Source organism: Schistocerca americana, chromosome 7, assembly GCF_021461395.2.
Source record: "Schistocerca americana isolate TAMUIC-IGC-003095 chromosome 7, iqSchAmer2.1, whole genome shotgun sequence".
NCBI classification, from domain to species: domain Eukaryota; kingdom Metazoa; phylum Arthropoda; class Insecta; order Orthoptera; family Acrididae; genus Schistocerca; species Schistocerca americana.
In genome coordinates, this window is record NC_060125.1 from 518625484 (window position 1) to 518648984 (window position 23501).

Below are 23501 nucleotides of genomic sequence, written 5' to 3' on the forward strand. Positions count from 1 at the left end.
AGTGCTTTAAGTGAAGCTAACGTTTCTGCACTATGCCACAGACCTGTCTGTGAAATAAATAACAGGTGTACGTCACAAAATAGTTCAACAATGTAAAAAGTGAATGTTGTTGTTGTTGTGGTCTTCAGTCCTGAGACTTGTTTGATGCAGCTCTCCATGCTACTCTATCCTGTGCAAGCTTTTTCATCTCCCAGTACTTACTGCAACCTACATCCTTCTGAATCTGCTTAGTGTATTGATCTCTTGGTCTCCCTTTACGATTTCTACCCTCCACGCGGCCCTCCAGTACTAAATTGGTGATCCCTTGATGCCTCAGAACATGTCCTACCAGCCGATCCCTTCTTCTGGTAAAGTTGTGCCACAAACTTCTCTTCTCCCCAATCCTATTCAATACCTCCTCATTAGTTATGTGATCTACCCATCTAATCTTCAGTATTCTTCTGTAGCACCACATTTCGGAAGCTTCTATTCTCTTCTTGTCCAAACTATTTATCGTCCATGTCTCACTTCCATACATGGCTACACTCCATACAAATACTTTCAGAAATGACTTCCTGACGCTTAAATCTATACTCGGTGTTAACAAATTTCTCTTCTTCAGAAACGCTTTCCTTGCCATTGCCAGTCTACATTTTATATCCTTTCTACTTCGACCATCATCAGTTATTTTGCTCCCCAAATAGCAGAACTCCTGCACTACTTTAAGTGTCTCATTTCCTAATCAAGTTCCCTCAGCATCACCCGACTTAATTCGACTACATTCCATTATCCTTGTTTTGCTTTTGTTGATGTTCATCTTATATCCTCCTTTCAAGACATCCATTCCGTTCAGCTGCTTTTCCAGGTCCTTTGCTGTCTCTTGACAGAATCACAATGTCATCGGCGAACCTCAAAGTTTTTATTTCTTCTCCATGGATTTTAATACGTACTCCGAATTTTTCTTTTATTTCCTTTACTGCTTGCTCAATATACAGTTTGAATAACATCGGGGAGAGGCTACAACCCTGCCTCACTCCCTTCCCAACCGCTGCTTCCCTTTCATGTCCCTCGCCTCTTATAACTGCCATCTGGTTTCTGTACAAATTGTAAGTAGCTTTTCGCACCATGTATTTTGCCCCTGCCACTTTCAGAATTTGAAAGAGAGTATTCCAGTCAACATTGTCAAAAGCTTTCTCTAAGTCTACAAATGCTAGAAATGTAGGTTTGCCTTTCCTTAATCTAGCTTCTAAGATAAGTCGTAGGGTCAGTATTGCCTCACGTGTTCCAGTATTTCTACGGAATCCAAACTGATCTTCACCGAGGTCGGCTTCTACTAGTTTTTCCATTCGTCTGTAATGAATTCGCGTTAGTATTTTGCAGGCTGACTTATTAAACTGATAGTTCAATAATTTTCTTATCTGTCAACCCTTGCTTTCTTTGGGATTGGAATTATTATATTCTTCTTGGGAAAAAAAAGTGAATACCATAATCTATACCGGCGTCATGACCGTGGTTTTGAAATGAAAGTGGTTGTCATCTCAACATAGTTCAGGCTCTTCTACGGTCTGTATAATCTTGACTCCTGATGGTTTGGACCATCTTGCATACACACTGGAATAGCAGTGGGCGCTGCGCCGAATGTGCCGTGTATGCCGTTGGCGAGCTGGGAGGCGGCTCGCGGCCCGGCCTGCAGTAACGGACCCTCTGCTGGCCGCTGGCCGAGACGCAGTCTGGCCGTCGTCTGGCGAAGCGGCAACGCCGCCGCCCGCCGCCGCCGCCATCTGCAAAGGAAGCCATTCAGCGCCCCCGGCCGGGCAGTCACGCTTTCAAAACCACTGCCTCACCTCTCGGCTTTACGCAGCTGCGCCCACGTTTCGTTTCCTGGACTGTCTTGCGCGGGTGGGTGGACGACACCAAAAGTTGCGGCGTTAAATTTCTCTTGTGGACCGTAATGTTCCTCTGTGTGCCGTACTTCCCTTATTAGACTAACGCAGTGGCGGATTTGACGCTAGGAAGCAACAGAGCCATTGGACTTGTTGAGCCCATACAAGAGTGTCTCTCAACAGCTCTGTGATCAGAGAGTGAGTTCGTACCGGCGTAGGGGCGAAGCCGCATCTTAAGGAATCAGGATGTCTTCTTTGACACGAAACATCGTACCTATGTTTTAAAAATAAATAGCCGTTTCAGTGCGTTCGGTTCTAGTGCACTCTCCAATTGCAAATATGTCTCGAGTTCGTGCATCTTAAAACATAGCTGGATTCGTAACTAATTCGGCAGAAAGCTGTAGGTTTTTACTTCTAGTTGGCGCAACATTAGTGTATTTACATAGTTTTTCTGATGTTATTATCGGACACAGGCGCCGCCCAAATTTGCCAAGTTGTGTGTCACCTAGACCCGAGTCAGCGTCTAGAAGATCTGCAATGAAATCATACAAGTATTCGATACCTGCGCACGCATCAGGCAGCCTTCGGTGACAGCATATCCGCCAGTGTCTCCTCGGGACATCGTCAGGCAGTACGTTGACGCAGTACGGCAACACTGTTGGGACATGTCAGGATAATTCTGATCGACTGTTGTGTCTATTCAGTACTGCCGACGAACTCCCGTTGGGTTTTATGGTATGGAGAAAAGCATCGCATCTGAAAGTGCTCAAACCGACATCTGCTGACGGGTACAGGGAGGGCTTCTCCGTGCAACTCCACCCCAAGTAATCACACGTGTTGCTGGTTTCTCCCAGCACCTCGCCTCGGTGCCAGCGGATCAACATATGGTAAGTCCAGAAATCACATGTGCTAATACAGGACTCTTCTCTTACTCGATGTATTTACTTGGTTGCCAGCCGCGTTCCTTTGTTACAAGGCACGCTCCTGTAAAACTACCTTGTCGGGGCATTGTAATTTATCAGTTGGGACTTCTTAGGGGCGTTGGAATGCTGCTAATGAAGCATTATTTTCTCCCTAAACGTGTCGTACGTTGCGTAAACAAGGCGTCGACGAGGTATCTCAGCTCACGCGTCACAGGTGTAGCTTTGTGGCTCAGTGGTGCCACACTAGAAATCTAAAGGACAGAGGTTCGGGCCCAAATCGATGCAAGGGTTATTACTGTCATGGATCACATCTTCGACCGCTGACATGGACTTGTTATTGTGAAAAATAATAAATCGCCCCATGGCTTGGAGTCCACTTCAGGTTCCATTGTAATTAACTAAATAAGTCAGTTAAGAAGTCATTAAAAGCAGGAGCATACCATCTCAATAGACTAAGCTCAGTAAAACAACGAGACCTTCAAACCAACCTTCCGGTTGATGACATCTTTAGCTTAGCATTTTCGCGATTCTCATAGGTCTACTGTTACCAAACATACATTTTTGAAAGACTTTCGGTAATGGTCCCTCCTAAGGACGCTCTAATTTAGATGCAACTGTAACGTGCTTGTAATTAAACATTTACAGCAACGTTAAAAAAAATGTTGCTTGTGCCAAACAATTTTGTGAAGGTACAAAACTGATGAAATTGCCGTAATCAGGGTACGTTGTAATGAGTCATATAGAGACCTTGGTTATTGGCGGAAATGAACAGGAAAATGTAAAATTCTAGGCTCCATGAAAAGCAACGAGGTAATAACTGTGGACTACACTAGTAATCGCCTATTTTGAGGTGACCCTTTTCTGATCGGTGATACTCGACGAACTTCGGGCCGCTACGGGATGCTGACGATGGTTGCCAACCTTGTTATCTACGTAGCAATATTATGCGCTGCATTAGTAAAGCAGCCATTGTGAAAACAGTGTTAATTCATTCAGGTGTTGTGTTTAGTGGTTGTTGTTGCTATCATCGAGGAAAATGAGCGAAGATGCTGTATCTGGTCATTCTAGCGCCACGCCACCGTCCTTGTCACTTGTGCAACACATTAAACCATTTCACGTTCGTGTTTATAATCTGGCTCCCTGTGATGGTAGGGGGTGGGGAGGGGTGAGGTGGTGGAGGAGGAGGAGGAGGAGGAGGAGGAGGAGGAGGAGGAGGGGCTTCAACCGGCAGTCAATGTTCCATGAGCCGATCACAAACTTTCGCACTCAGCGTCCTCCGCGAAAGGGCCACCATAAAGTTTGCGACTCAGCCCCTTTACAGATCAACTTTCTTGTGTCAGTTGATTACTTCGGACGAGTGAGTCTACTGCAGCGCCCGTGGCGTTTTATTCATGTCCTGGGTCTCGTCTGTGTCGAGTGGTCATTTTCGTCTACACGTTAGCGCCAAAGTTGCTTCTGTTGTGAGAGCTGGTTTTACAACTGAACGGCGAAAGTGAGGTTATGAGAAACTATTCCTTTTTCGAAAACATCGAAATACAGTAACAAAATGTAGGAACAAGCAATGACAGTAGCGTTTATTAATGACGAAAGCGGAATTCATGATGGAAATTCTTGACAAAGATCGTGTGGTAAGTTCTCTACGCTCCTGAGAACTGAAAGAATAGGGAAAGTGTCATCCAGACATTTCAGAACATGTACATTTACTTTCTCGAGTACATATACACTGACAAACGCATCGAACAGTATCTTGAAACCGGTAAATAGCGCCTCTTTGCTTTATCCTTTGTATCTTCTTAAGTGCCAAATGACAACAAAAATTATTTTTTTCGCCGATTAATTCTAGTTTTTCGCTGTTGAAATAATTATCATTAAAACACGTTTACCGATTTACTTTCTTATTTACGCATAGCATAGGTTTTTCCTCTGTAAAACGTAAATACTCCTGTGCTTAAAATATTTCGTCTCTTGCGGGGAAACACTGATGCGAAAAAATACCACGACCTTGGCTATTCAGCGTGTGACAAAAACAAAGTAAACAACATAATAAAGATAAAGGGGAAATGAAAGCATATAATCCTAACTTCCGTTGTTAACAAACGTCGCTATAATTCTCCGTTTCTGCGCATGCGCGGGGAGAAGTGTCTCGATCATTGACGTCATAAACATACCCGTCGTGGTTGGATGCTGACATTCACGCGGGCACTTAAGAGACACACTTCGATTAGTCTATTTTGACAAGAAAGACGCCATTGTAAAATGGGCTTTAGTTCGTGAGTTAGTTCACCATGTCGCACATATATCAGAGGCTAACAATGTATTGAGATGTATTTAAACATATGATACGAGGAAAAAAAACACCATGTACCACAGATATTCGCAGAATCTAAAGCAGAAGGACAAGGGTTATCTACAGGGCAGGCAATGTAACTAACTCATTCAAACGCCCGACCGATTTACTGAGCATTTAATTTCTCTTGAAGTTGGTTTATAAAGTTCGCCATACGATCATGCAATTGACGGAATTATTAAGTTGCCTCAAGGAAGGAAAAATATTCATAAAATGGAAAGGTTTCAGTTATTTATTTATTTATTAGGGTCTGAGGAACTATCCAACCGAAAATAACTTGGTCGTGGAACTAGCTTCTACACACTTTACGCATTACTGATTACAAAATTGATAAGCAAAAGAATTAACGAATTAATATACAAAAAATATGGGAGTTTACGGATAAATGACTCATTTTACAGAAAACTTTTCAAATAATTAAAGAACTTCCGGCACAGAATAGAAACTTGTTTTTGAATATTTGGGCGCAACTTTTTTCAGTCCTGCTGGAAGCCTATTGAAAACAAAATATTCTGAAAAATGCACTCCTCTCTGTACAATACTAACGAAGTGTTACAGAAGCGTTTATCGCTTTTCCGTTTAGTGTTCCCAGAAAGAATGTTGCAGTTTCTTCTGAATGAGCGTATACTGCCAATTACAAATGTACAGGGACCGCAGAAATAGAATTTCGAAACACGTAAACAACAACCTACACAAAGTTCGCGAACTCAAACCTTACATGAGTCTGGCAGCCCTTTTGTGGGCGAAGAATATTGTTGCTGAATGCTCAGAGTTGTCTGAAAATATAACATCATACGAAATATAAGAGCGGTAGAAAAAAAGCTAAGCAAGCCTTCCCGTTTCATTGACAGAGACGTGAAGATCATTCTAATAGTGGAGATAGCAGTGGTTCGTTTCCGCTCGCTCAAGATATTGATCGTGTTACTTCCAAGATAGCCACATCACTTTTTGATCATCTCGGGACAGTAAAATTTAATTTACGAGCATATTAGAGACTGTACGCACTGCGCTTTGCTGCAGTTTAGCGTTACTGTGTTCTCTGAACGGCACTTGCTTATATTACTGACTTCCCTATCAGCTATAGCATTTATATTACGTTCCACGTCCTTCACAGTAATTTCAATATTTTCATTACACTGAATATCGGTGAGAGATCCGGGCCTAGCTGCCTTTAGGGACATCTTAGACATTTTCTGTTTATGTGAAATTTACGACTATACCTTCAAGTGAATGAAGGTGTTTGTGTCAGCAACTGATTAACTTTCTTGACCGGCAGCCCACGTTTCGGGTGCGCGACTTGATCATTAAGTGCCTTAACATGAAATTATGCTTCTGCAGCTACGTTTATTGGAACGAACGACTTATTAACTGGTATCGACTGAAACGATACATATACAGGAATCTGATAATAGTCTGAGCAGACTGATCAGAGTGCGTGGTATATAGACAGCTAACAGCCAGAAATCTGTGGCCACGTGCTGCACTTTCTGTTGTCGACGTTGCTTCAAGTTCGAAGACTGGTTCCGTTCTCCGTGCTGCTCTGTCTCGGGGAGCGACCTTTATAATTGCATCCTACATCCATTTATACGTGCATAATGTAACCAAGGCTTGGTCTACCTCAGAAATTTGTATGTCCTCCTTCCCCCGAAATCACTTTCCATTATTATATTGTAACTGTTCCTAGAAGCCTAATTATTAATCTTGTCAACGTGTACGTTCTCTTATTCAAGTTGTACCATAGATTTGTATTCTCAGGAAATGTATTCGCAATTGAGAGTACGAACCACCTTCGGCTGTATATTGGAGCGACGACAGCGAAAAGTTGTGCCTGACCGGGACTCGAAGCTGGATTTCCTGCTTTAAGCGAGCGGTCGCATAAACCGCTTGCTGTAACCGTGCAAAAATCACAGCCTGGCCCAAACTTCCATACGTCGTGGTCCATATCCAACTACCTGCACTCGTACATCCATTATGTATATCCTCGTACAGTTGAGACATTTTACTTGAATGTCGCTTACCCGATATCGGTAGATAAATAAGATAGAGCAGTGCCTGTGTTATTCCGATTTACGATGAAAAGTTCCTCTGGAGATGGATGCGCTTCCAAAGGCATGTATTCATTGAAAGTCGAGGGCCTGGTATTGACGAATAAATACGAAATCGCAGTGCCTCTTTTACTAAGGATTACGATGCAATGATCCTCCGGACAGCCATAAAAGAACATTCCATCGTATCGTACTTCTTAATCACTGCTGTTCCTATTCACCCAGATTCCATTCAGTACCTCTTAATTAGTTATCCGTTCGCTTCATCTAATCTTCAGCAACCACAGTTCAAAAGCCTCTATTCTCGTCTTGCCTGTACCGCTTATAATCTACATAAGGATGCACTCCAGACAAATGCTTCAGTGAATAGTTCTTAACACGCTTATATTCGGTGTTGACAAATTTTTATTTTCCGTCCTTTCCTTGTTATTTACGATGGCCACTGCCAGTTATTTTGCAATCCAAATACCAAAACTCGGCTACTATTCTTACCGTAAAAATTTTCCCACATTTTTTGTTCGGCGCTGATGAGATTGGCCTATTACGGCAGTGTTTGCGAAATTCTACCCTAGCGGAAGGTGACGGGTTCAGCGCAAAGGAGTTGAAAAAGAATAAAGGCAGAACAACTGTCTTTGTCTATGGAAATGCTTCAGGCGATCATAAACTGCCATTTTTTGTGATTGTGAAACACAAAAACCTAGACGTCTAGAAACTGACACGCACATGCCGTTTACTTACAGTGAACAGACTAATGCCTGGATGAAAGCAGAGTTGTTCAAATACTGGTTCTTTTACGATTTCGTTCCAGATGTCAAAAAAAGCCCGCTCTACTCATCCTCCAGAATCGGAGTTCGTTTCAGGTAATACTTTTCGCACACATCTTCCTGCCACTGTGAGGCCTATACCTATGCACCAAGGGGCCATGCAGAATTTGAAGTGCTGGTACAGCGGAATGTTTGTGAAAAATCTGCTAAGCTCAGAATACAGGGAGTTAAAGTGCAGTTTTAACATTGAAGCCGGCATTTTCATGGCTGCAATTACTTGGACCTATGAAAACTACAACTTTGCACAGGGCCCGGAGAAAACCATAACCTAAACTGGCTGAAGAACCCGAGATTCAAAGCGATTTAAATGATGATCAGACGATACTGATTACTCTAAAATTGTACTAGTGAAAAGATCTGTATCGACTAATGAACTGGGTGCGTTTTCAGTAGCAGAAATTGGCGAATGGATCGACATTGTCAGAAATTCAGCTGTTGAAAAATAGTTGACTGAGATATGATATTGCGAAGAGTTTTCATCTCACAGCAGGTACCACAAAATGAGAATGACGAAAAAGAAATGTTCACAGCTCACATTTATTAAAATAAGGCTTTAGAAGCCTTAAACACATTTGTAAAATATGCTGAGTATCCAACGCTTCTGCAGTTATGAAACTGCTCATCATAACAATAATTACTGTTAAAAATAGAGCTCAATCCGAAAGCAAGTTAACGTTTCTGCAATGTTCCAGAAGACTTAGAAGAAAATTTCAGTTAATCCATCGGCGGTAAATACCAATCGGACATATTCCAGGCCCCGACGATATCATCTATCTTTACTTTTCCTAAAGATAATTAACTGCATCAAATTCTTCGTAACAATTTTGTTAATGAGCTTGTGTTTGATTTTTTCAAATTAGTGGTGCTTATTTTATTTCATAAATGGCACACAAGAAATCAGAAGTATATTGAACTTTTCCTAAACTTTTGAGCCTGAAACTTATTAAATAGAGCAGTATTGTATTCAACTCTAAATTCAATTGTTTTTACATTAAAGCGATACAGATTGTAATTTGTTTAGTGTAATCTCTCCTATTGTATTTAATAAGAAAGTGTACTTGTTTCTGTACGTACGTTTACTTCACAGCTATCTGAGTATTGCGATATATCTGCTGAGGACGACAAAGACCGAACGAATTTTCTAAATTAAATGATAAATCATTTAAGCTGAGGTTGTTCTTGGACAAAAATACTGAACAGTACAGCCGTTACAATTAAGCTTGAGAGAGTATGTATCTGCTGAAACCAAATTAAAGAAACCAGTTTCAAAATTTTATGGTACGGAATGTTTCAGATGATGGTTGGTAATTTATTTGAAACAGTCGCACCGAGAGCTTACAGAGCTGTACGCAAGGTATCGGCCTGCATTGCGTGACTTGAAGAAAAAATTAATCAAAACGCCTTTGCAGTAAAACGACACCAGGAAAATCCACCGTGTTTTTTATCAAACAGCCACATCCGAATAATATCTTGTTGTGGCAAAAGTTCGGAGATATTTAACATGCTCACAGGTGGTTTTCGCTAAACCTACAAGTAATCTCAGATGTTTTGCCTAATTAGAATGTATTAAAATGTATTCAAAGCATCGCACATCACTTTGGGATGAAAATCTGGCTACAAAGAAATACCAGAACCAACAGAAAATGAAGCTAACGCGAATCACAATGTAATGTGTGCAGAATTTATTCACAGTGTATTTACGAAAAAAATTGTTACGCATTTTCCTTTTTGGCCGTAGTAAATCTACCAGTTTTTATGCATGCTATTTTGTGTGTATTTTGGCTCAGTAAGATTTCCATCAATAAATCGTTTTTGTATGGGGAGAATCTTGAAGATCGGTCCTTTTTCTGTTTACTTTCCTTCATCTTTATAATACGATACCTTTGATAATAAATACTCTGTTCAAATGGCTCTGAGCACTATGGGACTCAACTTCTGAGGTCATCAGTCCCCTAGAACTTACAACTACTTAAACCTAACTAACCTAAGGACATCACACACATCCATGTCCGAGGCAGGATTCGAACCTGCGACCGTAGCGGTCTCGGGGTTCCAGACTGTAGCGCCTAGAACCGCACGGCCACTCCAGTCTGCTAAATACTCTCTACTTACGCTGTATGATTAATGTCTACGTTCGAAGCGCTATGATCGTATCGATAGCCGATTTTAGCGCTGTTGCCAAGCGTGTTCCTTGCTAACTTAAATCAACACTGAACATCCTTTGGTGGATCCAAGTTTGGTGCTGTACAGTAGAGCAGAGATCTGAAGAGAGTTCAGTTTCTGAACTAACGTCAGAATTGACCTCCAGTCAGCAACGTTTATACAATCGGGCCTTAGAAGAACTGCAGTCCGGTTTCTGCACATTTTGTAGTAACCTTTCCTTGCTCCCTGTATTTTGTCTCCGATAGCTGCTATAGAATTTACGAGCGTGTCTTTCAGTCAAGTTCAAATTAGCCAGAACGTGGAAACTAGGCCGCAGACGGCAAGTTCTGGTTGGTGGTCTGTGTTCCGAACGCGAAGGCTGCGAACGGCCAGCCGCCACAGCCGCCGGGCAACAGGTGGCGGACCGGGCCGGGCTGAGCAGCGATCGCATTTTTGCCAGGCGCGCCTCCGCCGCTGCCGCCATTCAGGCGCCCCGCCGACGCGGCAACGTGGCGCTGCGGTGACGTCACGGCTTACCTGGCGTGTTGACTCAGTGCGGCCGCGTGGCTGCAGTTACCGCGGCCGGGCGGCGCCGCAGCCGCGTAAAATTACCCGCTGCACCCGTGACGTCGCCGGCGCGGGCGCAGGCTGGCGCGTGCAGCGCGTCCCCGCAGGTCAGTCCCGTTCCCTGGCCGACCGAGCGTTAAGACCGTGTCACGAGCAGCAAGTTTCGCCCTAAAGCGCTCTTCGCACGGGCCGAATTCAAACGTCAACGTTTTACGTGACTAGCCTCTAAAACGTGCGTTGCGGAGTCTCTTTGAACGTGCAGAGCAATATCAAGCATGTTACGTATATTCTGAACTCGCAGTAGAAAGTAAACAATGCAGATCGCATCTCGTTTCAGTGCAGAGAGAGCAACATGGCTGCCAGGATGCTTCATGGTCTATGTGTGTCGATGGATACGAATAAGAAACACAGTGCCTTTACAACATTAAAATTGTAGATTGTCACGCGTGGTTTCTACTCGTGTCTCAGACAAAGTGAAAGGTCAGTTTTAAAGTCAGAGCTTCCCAAGCTTTAGGCATTTTTAAAATTTTATTATGATTTCTGTGGCATTCGTTGAGATTTGAAATTGAAGTAATCATTGAATGAAACAAGTTTTTCTCATTTTTTTCTGAAATTTTGTTAACCTCCAAGATAAACAAGGTCTTCCATCAGAGTACCGGGATACTCAAAGGTGTCCCGTGAGAGGAAAAGTTTGAGAACCCCGGGTTTAAGCCGTCCATTTCAAAATGTGTGTAATTCGCACGTCAAGTGCCGCTGGAACTCGCTGCGATCACATGCGATCGTGTCACCGCGTACGTTCCGTATGAACGAGCGGGATCGTTTTTGAACGTTCAACAGGAAAACATGTCACGCGTTGCACGCCGAGTGCCACTTCCCACAGCAGTCTGAAGTTTCCTCGACGGCTCGCATCACTGTTGGCTGCCGGTGACGGCTGGTTTGCCTGCTGACGCTGTTATATGGTGGAAAGATGAGAAAATGTCTCTTTCAAGAGCCGATGTTCAGAAGAAATTACTGTAATTAGCTATAAAGGTTGCCGGCCGATAAATTAACGGAGGCTACAAGAGAATGATGAAAAACACACACACACACACACACACACACACACACACACCAAAGCATGGTAAAGAGCTTGGACGAGGTGGCGTGGTGTGTGTTTTCCGTGGTGTGTGATTTCTGTGCTTCGGTTGAAACTTGAGTTTAGCGTACGACGGAAACAATTTCGGTTGTTCAGTTATGAGTATCTTCACACCGTAACACATTTCGTTGTTTTAATAGTTCCCGTTCTATGATGGTTTCAATTCGTATGTCTCATACCTCCTTCCACTCAAGCTATCTGGTCCCGCATACTGCCTACAAAATATATTGGACCGCCAGATTCAACTCCTGTGGATTACTTCTTGTGGAGTTGTTTGTAAAAAGAGGAAGATGTGATGTGACGAGTTCTGGTCGCTGCACTAGAAATTGAAGGGACAGCTGGTAGAACGGAGAGTGTATACCAGAACATGCTTCATAGATACAGTGTCTGTAACAACGTTGGTGGTCGCCACATCGAGTCGCTGTACTGTACGTACAGATACTGGGTTCTTTTAGCTTTGGAGTAATGTAAACACGTAATGTTATGCGTTAATCCAAACAAATGTGCTTAAGTGACAGATATTTCGTTACGTTTCATTTCGAAATGTTACCTAATGATTGTACTGCTTCACGCCTAATTCAATTCCTGAGGCAGAAGTAGATGAGTTAAGCGTCTAAGTCGAAACCGTCGTGGAACGGAAACTGTACGATTCCGGATATATGTTCGTACTCAAAATATTGTGGACTCACTCCCCTCTATAAGTCCTGGAAGTTTGTAACTGGAATTTCCCAACACCCTGTAGAATGCTTTCTTTACAGAATTTGTGGACCCATTCGTTGTAATGAACAGCACTGTGGGGTCTCCCCATAAATGTCGCAACACAAAGATGTCTTCAGAAGAAACGCAGTTATCTACCGTGAAAGCAGACAACGCGGTAAGCTGCGTGAGTTAATCCGTGAAGAGAACCCAGCATTCTGGGCATTTCACGAGAGAGAGAGAGAGAGAGAGAGAGAGAGAGGGGGGGGGGGGGGCTGGTAGTATCACCCTGATGCATATATACAATATATAAAATAGAAATACCCAATAAATAAAATATAAACTATACAATTACAGTGTACAATTCTTCCGTAAGAGCAGTTACGAGCAGCGGGTCCACCTTCCTTTGAAACTGATTGTCTCCCCACTTTAAACATTTTAAACCACCTTCGAGCTGTGCTGTAGGGAAGGGAACAGACTCTCCATAGGCCTCCTGTAACATTGTATAGGCCTCAGCTGCAGATTCGTTGGGGCGAAAGCAGAATTTCAAAGCAGCATTTTATTCCTCGCGTGTTACCTCCATTGCAGCAGTAGGCGATACTGAACATGCACCGAGCGAGGTGGCGCAGTGGTTAGACACTGGACTCGCATTCGGGAGGACGACGGTTCAATCCCGCGTCCGGCCATCCTGATTTAGGTTTTCTGTGATTTCCCTAAATCGCTCCAGGCAAATGCCGGGATGGTTCCTTTGAAAGGGCACGGCCGACTTCCTTCCCCATCCTTCCCTAATCCGATGAGACCGATGACCTCGCTGTCTGGTCTCCTTCCCAAACCAACCCAACATGTCTGACCTTGCGTACCCCTCACAGGCGGTAACCAGGAGTCCCAACAATGAAACTACTACGACGTATTTGTAGCACATTAAGATAACAGAATATCATAAGATTAAATTTTAACGCGACATATTATGACCGTAAAAAATTGTGATCATTCTTTATTGAACAGCCCTAGTAAGTAGTTCTTGAGGTGTAACGATATTTACTATTACAGGCAAAGAACCTTTGCAGAATTTTTCATTAAAATCGCCATTTCTCGTCAGTATTTCACTACGCTAAGGTTAGAGAAATTCGGGCACATGCGGAGGAATATCGACAGTCTTTGTTTTCGCGTACCATTCGTGTGTAGGGGAGAGAGGAAAGGGGATCGTACACCACGTACCCTCCGCAACACATCGCACGCATGTTTACGGGACAGATGTATATGAGTCAAAATGACTCGGAATTATTAATGAAGAGAGCGACAGTTCAATTTGAAATACGTTCCCGTTGACAGGAACAACAGGCTTTGGTTACTAGCTGGTGTCCGGCGGCATACGCTCACACAGAGACCTGGAGACGTGCTGCCGTTTCCGTAGCAGTGGCTTCCGTGGTAGCCCGCGGCTTCTGCTCCGGGAGCGCATCGCCCCGGCTAGGGACAGACACTTTGCTTCTCCCCCCCCCCCCCCCCCCCCTCTCGCCCCTTTTTCTTAAAATTTTATGCAAATGCGTTTCGCGTGTTCGTCGGCCATTTCTGGAACGATGCTCACGTCAAGAATTAGTTGTTTGTTGCCCATTATTCTTCGGGAGAGGGCACTTAACAAATTCAAGGATTATGCAGATTGCTAAATAGCTCTGCCCTCAATTGTGGGACTCCTGCAGTCTGTAGTCTTTGTAACGAAAGCTCGGATTCCGCATTACAGACATGGCAACTGTAATCATCTATTTTCGTTTCCTGTCGAGATTTGCGGTGTTCCAGTTTTTTTCCCCGTTCCGAACTAATGTCGGGAACCCTTCATTTGATCTTGTGCTGAGCTCATGGATAGTTACACTGCCAGATTGTTGCTCTTAGCAACTACCTGAGAATCGGCTTATTACTCGGATATTGCTTTTGATCAGCGTTGGAACAATAACAAAAAAAATTGTAACAAGAAGCAGTTGTGAGTTGGAGATACAGAAGGAATTAATGTCGATGTCTACCTTCAAGTCGTGTGACACCAAGGCCTGTCAAGTCGTGTCACACCAAGGCCTGGTGCATGCCTTTCAGTTGCACGCCACTTCGGCGACTTCTGTATTCTGAAAGCCAACTGCACCCGAATTTTTCCCCTTCCAAGTATTAGGCAGGCCCAATGTTGCTTATCTTCGGTGATCGGGCGGGAACCAGTGTTGTCGTTCGGAAGTAACTGTTCCACAACTACGTTATTTGATTATCCGGTCATCACTCGTATATGGGACGTAGCCCTATCTTCAAGCTGGCTCCAGCGAACATAAGGAGCTTGAAAATGTGGCATCGGCGCCAAAACTAGCAGTGAGCACATAAATGACGAAATTGTTTACATCCACATAATTATTCTGCAGATCACACCTAAGTGCCTGGCAGAGGGTTCACAGAACAACTTTGACCAATACTTCGCCTTAACGCTCTCGAATAGCACATGGGTTAAACGAGTACTTGAATCTTACAGTGTGAGCTCTTATTTCTCTGTCTTACCACTGCGAACCTAACCTAACGTAAGGGAAAGTACACCATACAGTGCAAGAGGACAGACAAGCGCAGTGCAGGCACTCTCTCTAGTAAACCTGTCGCATCTTCTAAATATTCTGCCAGTAAAGTGCAATGTTGGGTTCGCCTTCCCCACAACACTATCTATGTGATCGTTCCAGTTTAAGTCGTTCGTAAAGTAATCCCTAGGTATTTAATTGACCTGTCACCATTCAGATCTTTTTGTAATTAAGCGTGCAACCTAAATTTAACGGGCTCCTTACTCTTGTAGATGGCTTCGCACTTTCCATTATTTAGAGTCAGTTGCCGCTTACTGCGCCATACGGATATCTTATCTAAATCATTTCGCAATTGTTTTTACCCTTTTGACGACCTTACAAATGACAGCATTGCCTGCAAACAACCAGAGAGAACTACTCAGACACACTCTCTTAAATGTTTGTGTAAACTAGGAACGGTCGGGGAACGCCAGTAATCACTTCTGTTCTACGCGATGACTTTCCGTTAATTTCGACAAACTGTGGCCTTTCTGACATGAAATTACGGATCCAGTCGCACAGCTGAGACGATACTTAGGCACACAGTGTGACTGGAAGTCGATTTTGAGGAACAACGTTCACAAGAACGATATTCTCTGAAAGCATGCCTGCTGTGTGTTAAGAGATAGTATTCTTCGAGGTAGTTCACAATGGTATTTGCTCCAAAGTCCCACTGCAAATAGATGTCATTGATATGGGTTTGTAGTTCAGTTGTGGGTCAGCAAAAGGAACCAATAATTTATTCCGGTTGTGCCTTTTCTAATGCTCAGGAACTGTCTACTTTAATTTCACTACAGTGTAAAGATACTAGGGACGGCACAACTCTAAAAACGGGGTACAGTGCCTAGTAAATACACAACACACAACAATTTAAGAATTTAAACTACAAGACACACAGGTAAATCAAAATATGTACTTCTAATGGCATCAAATACTCCTCCACCAACTGTGTTTAATCTATCCTTTTTGAACACCGTTGTATGTTCATAAAAACTTCGGATGAACTTATCTCCGGCCTTAGCCAGCTTTCGGTCCCTACAAACTACTTGAGCTTCCTTGCTTTCTGTTAGCTCTCGGAGCTCTGGTTCTTTCTAACAAAGCTACGACCTCTAGTACCGATTGTTCCTACATCTGCTCTCGTCCTGTTTTGCACTGCACCATTTGAGACTGCAGCCCTTTTTGTATTTTCTCAAGACCCTCTACACTGCAGCCTACACAGTTGCAGAACCGCCTGAGCATCTGATTAAGACCCTCCATTCTGCTCTGTACTAGAGATCCGCAATCGGTCCTGTCGACGATGCTACGTATTGTGAGCTTTGTCTTCATCTCGCAAGCAAGACTGATATAATCTATACCACTTCCGATAGCTGCCGGAAACCAGAGAGAATCACTTCAGATCCAAACGACACGTGTCATTAGTACCGACGTTAGCCACCACGTGCAGTTGGCCAGCACACTGTGCTCTTCATAGCATCCGGAGAAACCCGTTTCACGTCTGGGATGACTCTCCCCCTTATGCATACAAAGCGCACACTGGACTCCCTAAGGGGCGCGCATTACGCGTCTAATATTGGAGCTCCTAACTACCAGTGATCCCACTGTGTAAATGTCCGGATCTTTCTGGCCGAGAGGCTTCTGCCGATAACAGGACAAGCGACTGTATCTGGCTCAGGAACTTCATTAGCCACAGATAGCTCCTGAAACCTATTTGTCAGACGAAAGTCTTTCAATGCATATCACTTGACTATGTGGGAGGGGTCAACCTCTATGCAGGCAATGATGGACTGGTCAGGGTAAAGAAGAACGTGCGGGGCATATCTTGGATCTTCCAAGTTCGCCTCCCCTCCTTTATACGCACAGACACAGTGATCCTTCCAGCTTCCAGCTGTGTGACCAAAACCAGCACAACCTGGAGCTGTGAGAGAGGGGTCACCAATTCAGCTCCCATCCGAATACAGCAATCATAGTCCTTGTCCATACTAGGGACGGCACAACTCTACACTACACAGTTACTAAAACGGGCTACAGTGCCTAGTAAATACACAACACACAACAATTTAAGAATTTAAACTACAAGACACACAGGTAAATCAAAATATGTCACATTAGTTCAAAGAGCGTAAAACAATCCACAAACGAACAGTGTGCCACAGTTTTCTCCTTTACATCTATGCATGTTTCGGGGAAGTTTCACCATCGTCAGTGGCTACATTTTCTGTCCTTAATAGCACGCACCGATGTTAATGTGCTATTAAGAAAATAAAATTAGCTCAGGAACGATGCATTGAAAAGAAGAAGCTTTTGTTTAAAACAATTTTAATACATCATTTAATTTAAGTTCCGGTTGCACTTTTTTTTTACAGGAAGACTAGTTTCGATCTCCCTGGATCATCTTCAGATCTGCGTGGTTACTTCAGCAACCCGTCGTGTCTGTACCAAAACCACACATCACAATACTATTTGGAGGAAGCTGTGTTAACAGATTCAGCCAAAGTCCTTGAAAATTTCCGTCAGCGAACTGTGTCCGTTGTAAAGCTCAAAGCGATTTGGCTGAAAGGTAGGAGGTCATTCTGAATATGGAATTCTAAACGATGTCCCGTTAGATAATGTCCATGAGTTACGTATGCTATTTGCTTTGGCTCAAGCAGAATTGTGTAAATGAGTTCAACGTATAGGTAGTGCGCGTAAAGAAGGAAAACCCTCTTTGAAGCGTAACAGTTACTTTTGTTTTGCTTGACGCGATTCTATTGCCGCATGCTGTCGACTTCCTGTAGTTAATTATTCTCGGACAGTTGGATATTGTGACGATGAATGCGTTACCATTTGTCCTCGAAAATATGTATCTCATCCCTATAGAAGTATTAAACCCGTGCGTAATATTCTACACAAAAACAGTTCGCAGCTAAGTTTGCTATTGTGTAAACAAAGCTTAGTGCAGTTATGTAGACAGTCTGGTACATTGCCTCTCCGATTATGAATAGACCTGCCGCCAAATGCAAGTTCTACCGATGCCATGAAGAGTCTGCTCATGTTACATGTTTCCAGTAAATTATAGTCGGCCGCTGTAACTTGAGAAGTAGTAGCTCTGTGTAAACGGACAGCGAGCATCGTGGCGCAACCACATAACTGTTCGAAGAAAGAAGGAAAGGGCCGGCTTCTAATGGCAATCCAATAGTTAATGGATGATGCTGTCCTCATCAGTACTTTTCCAGTCACAACAGTGATGCCACTGAAGCAGATCGTGAACGGTATAACGTTGTATTCGTTAGTTCGCTATGCATTACATCGCCGGATTACATTTCTCGTCCGCTCCTTGGGTCGTTGCCCGCGTGGTCGGTAGTACCTTCCACAGACTCCCTTCATTCGGTTTACACTGTCGTGATTCTGTACGTGCTGGCAACCTGGTGATCATGTGCCTCTGCTCCCATTGCAACCCACGTACTGTTGATTTATATCCTATGAAGTGGAATACTGGAACAATAAACTCCTCTCGCCTGTTACCGTGCCATCGCTATTTATCTATTTTGACCAAGGAGGAGGCAAAATTGCTTAACAGATCTGACAGTTGTCAGTGTAAAATGACAAAATACCACATGAAATCTACCTTTGATTTAATCGCATAATAGTTACCGGGTAAAGTAGTGGTAAAATATTCACGCCGAGTCATTCAGTTCCTTTACTTGTTGTAAACCAAGCAATGTTTGCTAAATTTTAACGATGTCGTTTTACTCTCATTGAACACGCATTTCTGGTAAAGGCATGCGCTTTTTATTTGTAATCAAATTTTTCGCCCTTTCCCGTGATCGTAATATGTGAAATTTACGTCCAGAAGAAACAATATGGTATGGAACCTGATAATTTTCAAAAATAAAATTCATTGATGCAGTTAATGCACGCGCCGTTGTAAGTGATCGGTTATTTAGTTATAAGCGTCGGAAGTTACTATGTACAAGGGGCAGTCAAATGAAAGCGGGACCATGAAATGGTTCCATTAAAAGACAATCACCACGCGGGTTAAGACATGTAAGTCACTAGGAGACAAGACGATCCATTCCTCTTTCGTGGTCCCAATGTGGCGGGTGTTCGGTTTTCATTTCACTGCCTCCTCATACGTACTGATATATTGTTTTTCCTTCTATGTCAGCGTGTTAGTACATTTTCAACATTAATTTTTACATTAAATTTCTGGTTTACACATTCGATCTCATATTACAGAATGAATTTTAACTCTGCAGCGGAGTGTATGTTTCTTTTGAAATTTTCTGGCAGATCTGACATATGTGGCAGACCGGGTCTCGATGCCGGAAACCCTGCCTTTCACTGGTAGATGCGATTATCTGTCACGATGTTACAATCTCCTCGTATTTAACAGTGCTAACCAAAAGGAACAGACAGTGTGGTTTTTTGCACAAGTTTTCACGTCTTGTGATCTATGCCTACCATGGGAATTCAAGCATGAACACGCTGGTGTCCTGAAGAATGCGTAGGAAATAATTTATCTGAAAATTTACTTTCTTTATTTAATTTTTAATATCAGCTACACAAAAGTTTCCTTCCGGCCACCTGTTTGGTTATAGGAAGTCTCGAAGCACTCGAGTACATGCCTTTAGCATTACTGTAGCAGTGTAAATGAATGGTTTGTGCATGCATTTGTCGTTTCACTATTGTCATGTGTAGTAGATTTTTGACGCCTTGTAGTAGCGTCGTGACGGTTAGACTGCATGTGTTTGCTGTCCCCAGAGATATGACCCTCGCATGTATCGTAGCGTACCCTTTGTAGAGAGAAATGATGGCAGAGGCACTGAAATGTGTTGTGCGTGGTTTCAGGGCGTTGTGCTATGTACGCGGAGGTGGGCAAGGAGTCCATGGACCACCTAGGTAAGCGGCGGCGCCTTTCCCAGTGTTTTGTCTAGAAGTGTGTGTGTGTGTGTGTGTGTGTGTGTGTAGCCGGCACTGCTGCGTAGACACTGGGATTGCTCTCAGCGCAGGCGCGACCGCGGCAGCCTCGAGAATACTCTGTGTGCTTTGTAAATCTGCCTTCACAAGTTAATGCCTGACGGGCATGGAGGAAACGAACTTCATGGGCCCTTGTGGGGAGAATTGCCTCCACTTTGCGCTCGCTGTATCCCTAGAAAGCCAGTTTTTTAGCAGATGTTCTTGCTCACAAGGTAGCAAAATAACCTAATGTTTGACTTACAGCATTTATCCTCTGCGGATGAGTGAAAGGTATGTGGCAGAGAATACTTTTTATTGCACCATACGTTACTGTTTCTTTCTTTACCATTCGCGGATGGAGCGTAGGGAGAATGACGGCTTATAAGTCGGTGTTCAAGCTATGATTTGCTTAATTTTATCTGCGCGATCTCAACAGAGTAGATACGGTGGAGACTGAAAATTTATGGTTTCTGAGATGTACGAATTCTTCAGGTGTCCGCCGTTTAAGATTTATCATGATTTCTGTTATATATTTCCCGTGTATTGGCCGCAGACGTTCAGCGAGCACATTGATTTTCACTAGGAAGTTAATTTCAGTCAATGCTCTCAAAACTGTGTAGCAGCTATTCCAGTCTCGACTGTCCACTAATCTTCAGTAAGAACCTAAACATGTCTGGCCAATGGCTACGTCACAACATGTTGTAACAGCACTTCAGAAAGGAAGTTACACATTATTGTGGCTGATCAAGCAACTTTTATTGAAATCTGCAAACATTTAAAAATTGACACTGGTACATGATACTGTTTGTCAATGTAATCAGTAAGTCTCTGTAAACAACAAGCGTTCAATTCCTCGACGATAGAAATCCCTTCCTTTGTCACGGAACCATTCGACAGCCAGTGTGTGAACGTCCTCGTCGCTGGAAAAAAAATTTACCGTATAGCATTGCCTCACAGATAACTGCATCATTTGCAAAGGGCCTCATATTGTAACTGAAACTATCCGCTTATTCGTTTATGTACAACACGTACAATAAAGACTGAGATTATATGTTTGTAGCACAACATTGAACGGAAGTCAATGATGGACTTCGAAGAAAGCGGAAAAGAAGAGAAATGAAGCGTTTGAGATGTGGTGTTATAGAAGAACGTTGAAAATTAGATGGACTGATAAGAAAAGAGGTTTCTTCGGAAAATCAGGGGGGAGAGAAGCACGCGGAAAACATCAACACGAAGAAGGGACCGGATGATAGGATATGTGGTAAGGCAGCAAGAAATAAATTCCATGTTAGCCGAGGGAACGGTGAAGGTTGGAATTTGGAGAGGAAGGCAGAAGTGGGGGGTGTATCTAAAAAATAATGAGGACTTTGGGTGCAAGTGCGTCTCTGAGGTGACGATGTTGGCACGAGAGGAATTCGTGGCGGCGACATCAACAGTCAGAAGGCTGATGATCCTCAAGAAAGCAAGTTATCCTCAAAAAACAACGCCTCTATTACACTCCTCTGGATCACACCAAGCGTTACTTCAACGTCTCTGCATAATTCTCCCTTTAATATCTACTGCCTAATGGTATATTCACCCACTGTTTCTTAAAGACTCATAATCAAAGGGGCTATACTTCTTTTCCGAACCACTTAGGTGCTAGTGATATTGTCGTATCGTGGACATTATCAGTCTCGATTCCTCTACAATGCCGTAAATAAAAAAAATAAAAAAAGTTCACATCCTTCAACATGTAGCGTTTGCTTAATGGGCGTAAGAGGACCACAACCTAATCACGTAAAACACTCCCATATCGCAAAGCCTCCTCATTTGCACTTCACTGCTGCACCGCACATGTTGGAAGGTAACGTTCTTTTGGCATTTGCCAAACCCTAACCCTTCCATCGTATTGCTTTAGGGTAGAGCGTGACTCGTCGCTCCAAATCAATCGTTTCTATTCGTTCACTGTCCAGTGCTTTCCCTCTGTACACCACCTCAAGCGTCGCTTAACATTGGCAACAGAAACCTGTGGTTTATGAGGAGCTGCTCGAACATTGTATTGCATTCTTTTTAACTCCCTGCGCACAGTCTTTGTGCTAGCCGTAGTGCTCGTAGCAATTTCTAACTCTCGAGTGATTAATTCCACCTGTTACATGAGCTTTATTTACAACCACCCGTCGCAGTGTTCGATGGTCCCTATTCATCAATATATTAGGTCTGCCTGTTCTTTGTTTAGCTCTGGTTGTTCCTTCGCCAGCAGTAGGAGGGTCGAAATGTCCGCGATGGGTTTGTTGCTCAGGTACTTAGTCCACATTTTGAAGTCAGTGCCATCTCCTGACTGATCCATTCTGCTATTATTGCTTCTCTTCTGACAACACAGTACTTCACATCTACTTTTATACTGGTCTGTCCGGCTCGCGTGGCATCTAGTGGTCAGTTCTATGTTGCATTGGAGTCTCCGGATACTTCAGATCTAGTAGATGTTGGTTGCAGCTGAAATGACTTGCCACTGTCTTCATCAAACCATTCTCCGAATTCGGTACGGGGAAAGGTGGCGCAGTGGTAACACATTACTCTAGCTTCGGGAGGAAGAAGATTAAAAATACTGTCCTCCTATCCTGATGTGGGTTTTTCTACCAAATCTAATAAAACAGCTGCTGGGATGCTACTCATGAAAATGACATGACCTGTTTTTTTCCATATCCTTTCCCCGTTGAGTATATACTCACTTTCTAACGACTTGGTCGTTGACGGCACGCTAAACCCTAATCTTCCTGCCTTCTTCAGACTGAAAGTCATTACAAGCACATAAACCTTGTTCCACTGTAATTAATGCTGGCTGTATGATTAACGTTAGCTAAAGCCATGTAAACTGCTAAAAAGAAGTGTCTTCTCTCGGGCGGCTGTACAGCTCCTTTGTTATAGTAGCAAGCACCGGCAGTACCTGCTCTTATTGGCAGTCGGAAGGAAATCCGTTAAGTAACGGTAGCTGCTGCCCGTGGCGACAGAGAGAGATTGAAGGTTGGAAGTGCTACCTCTTCAAGTCTAACGTGCTTTGCCGTCACTTCCCAGCCCACGCGATGAAGAGAAAGTGTGGACAACACTATGTTAGGTGTTCGTGTACAGTTTGGGTATCCAGAAGTACCGTAATATAGCGTCTTCGGCTCTTTATTTTACACCTGTCTTTTAAGTTATCTTGATATTCTTGTGAAGGCCTTCGCTTTTTCCAGGTTTGTACCGGGTTAACACGTTTGCTACAGATCTATTTCAGATTCACCTCTCAAATTCCTTTAAAAACATCTGTGTTTGGCATTTGTTCACAGCTTGTAAGAAGACTTGCTTTGCCCTCTACATCAGTTCTCAGCGAAATCCTGTAAAGTGTGTTCAAGAGGGTAAGTTTATTGCACCACACACATCATTACTCCCCTTGACGTTCACGGTCGGAGTTGTGGAATCATTGACTGTAT

General features: G+C 43.4%; 1 protein-coding gene across 7 annotated transcripts in view; it reads left to right on the top strand.

The window, feature by feature from the left end:
• The window catches only part of LOC124621768 (transcriptional enhancer factor TEF-1), an 803182-nt gene that overhangs the window by 534506 nt on the left and 245175 nt on the right, over positions 1-23501 (top strand). For 5 of the 7 annotated variants that reach the window (XM_047147194.1, XM_047147197.1, XM_047147191.1 and 2 more), the window contains exon 2: positions 19945-19995. In XM_047147194.1, coding sequence (XP_047003150.1) covers positions 19956-19995 — 40 coding nt within the window. In that variant the 5' untranslated portion in view covers positions 19945-19955. Of the gene's footprint in view, positions 1-1786; positions 2750-10772; positions 10818-19944; positions 19996-23501 lie in introns of those variants that run through there. The other 2 variants (XM_047147195.1, XM_047147198.1) reach the window with 2 other exon arrangements.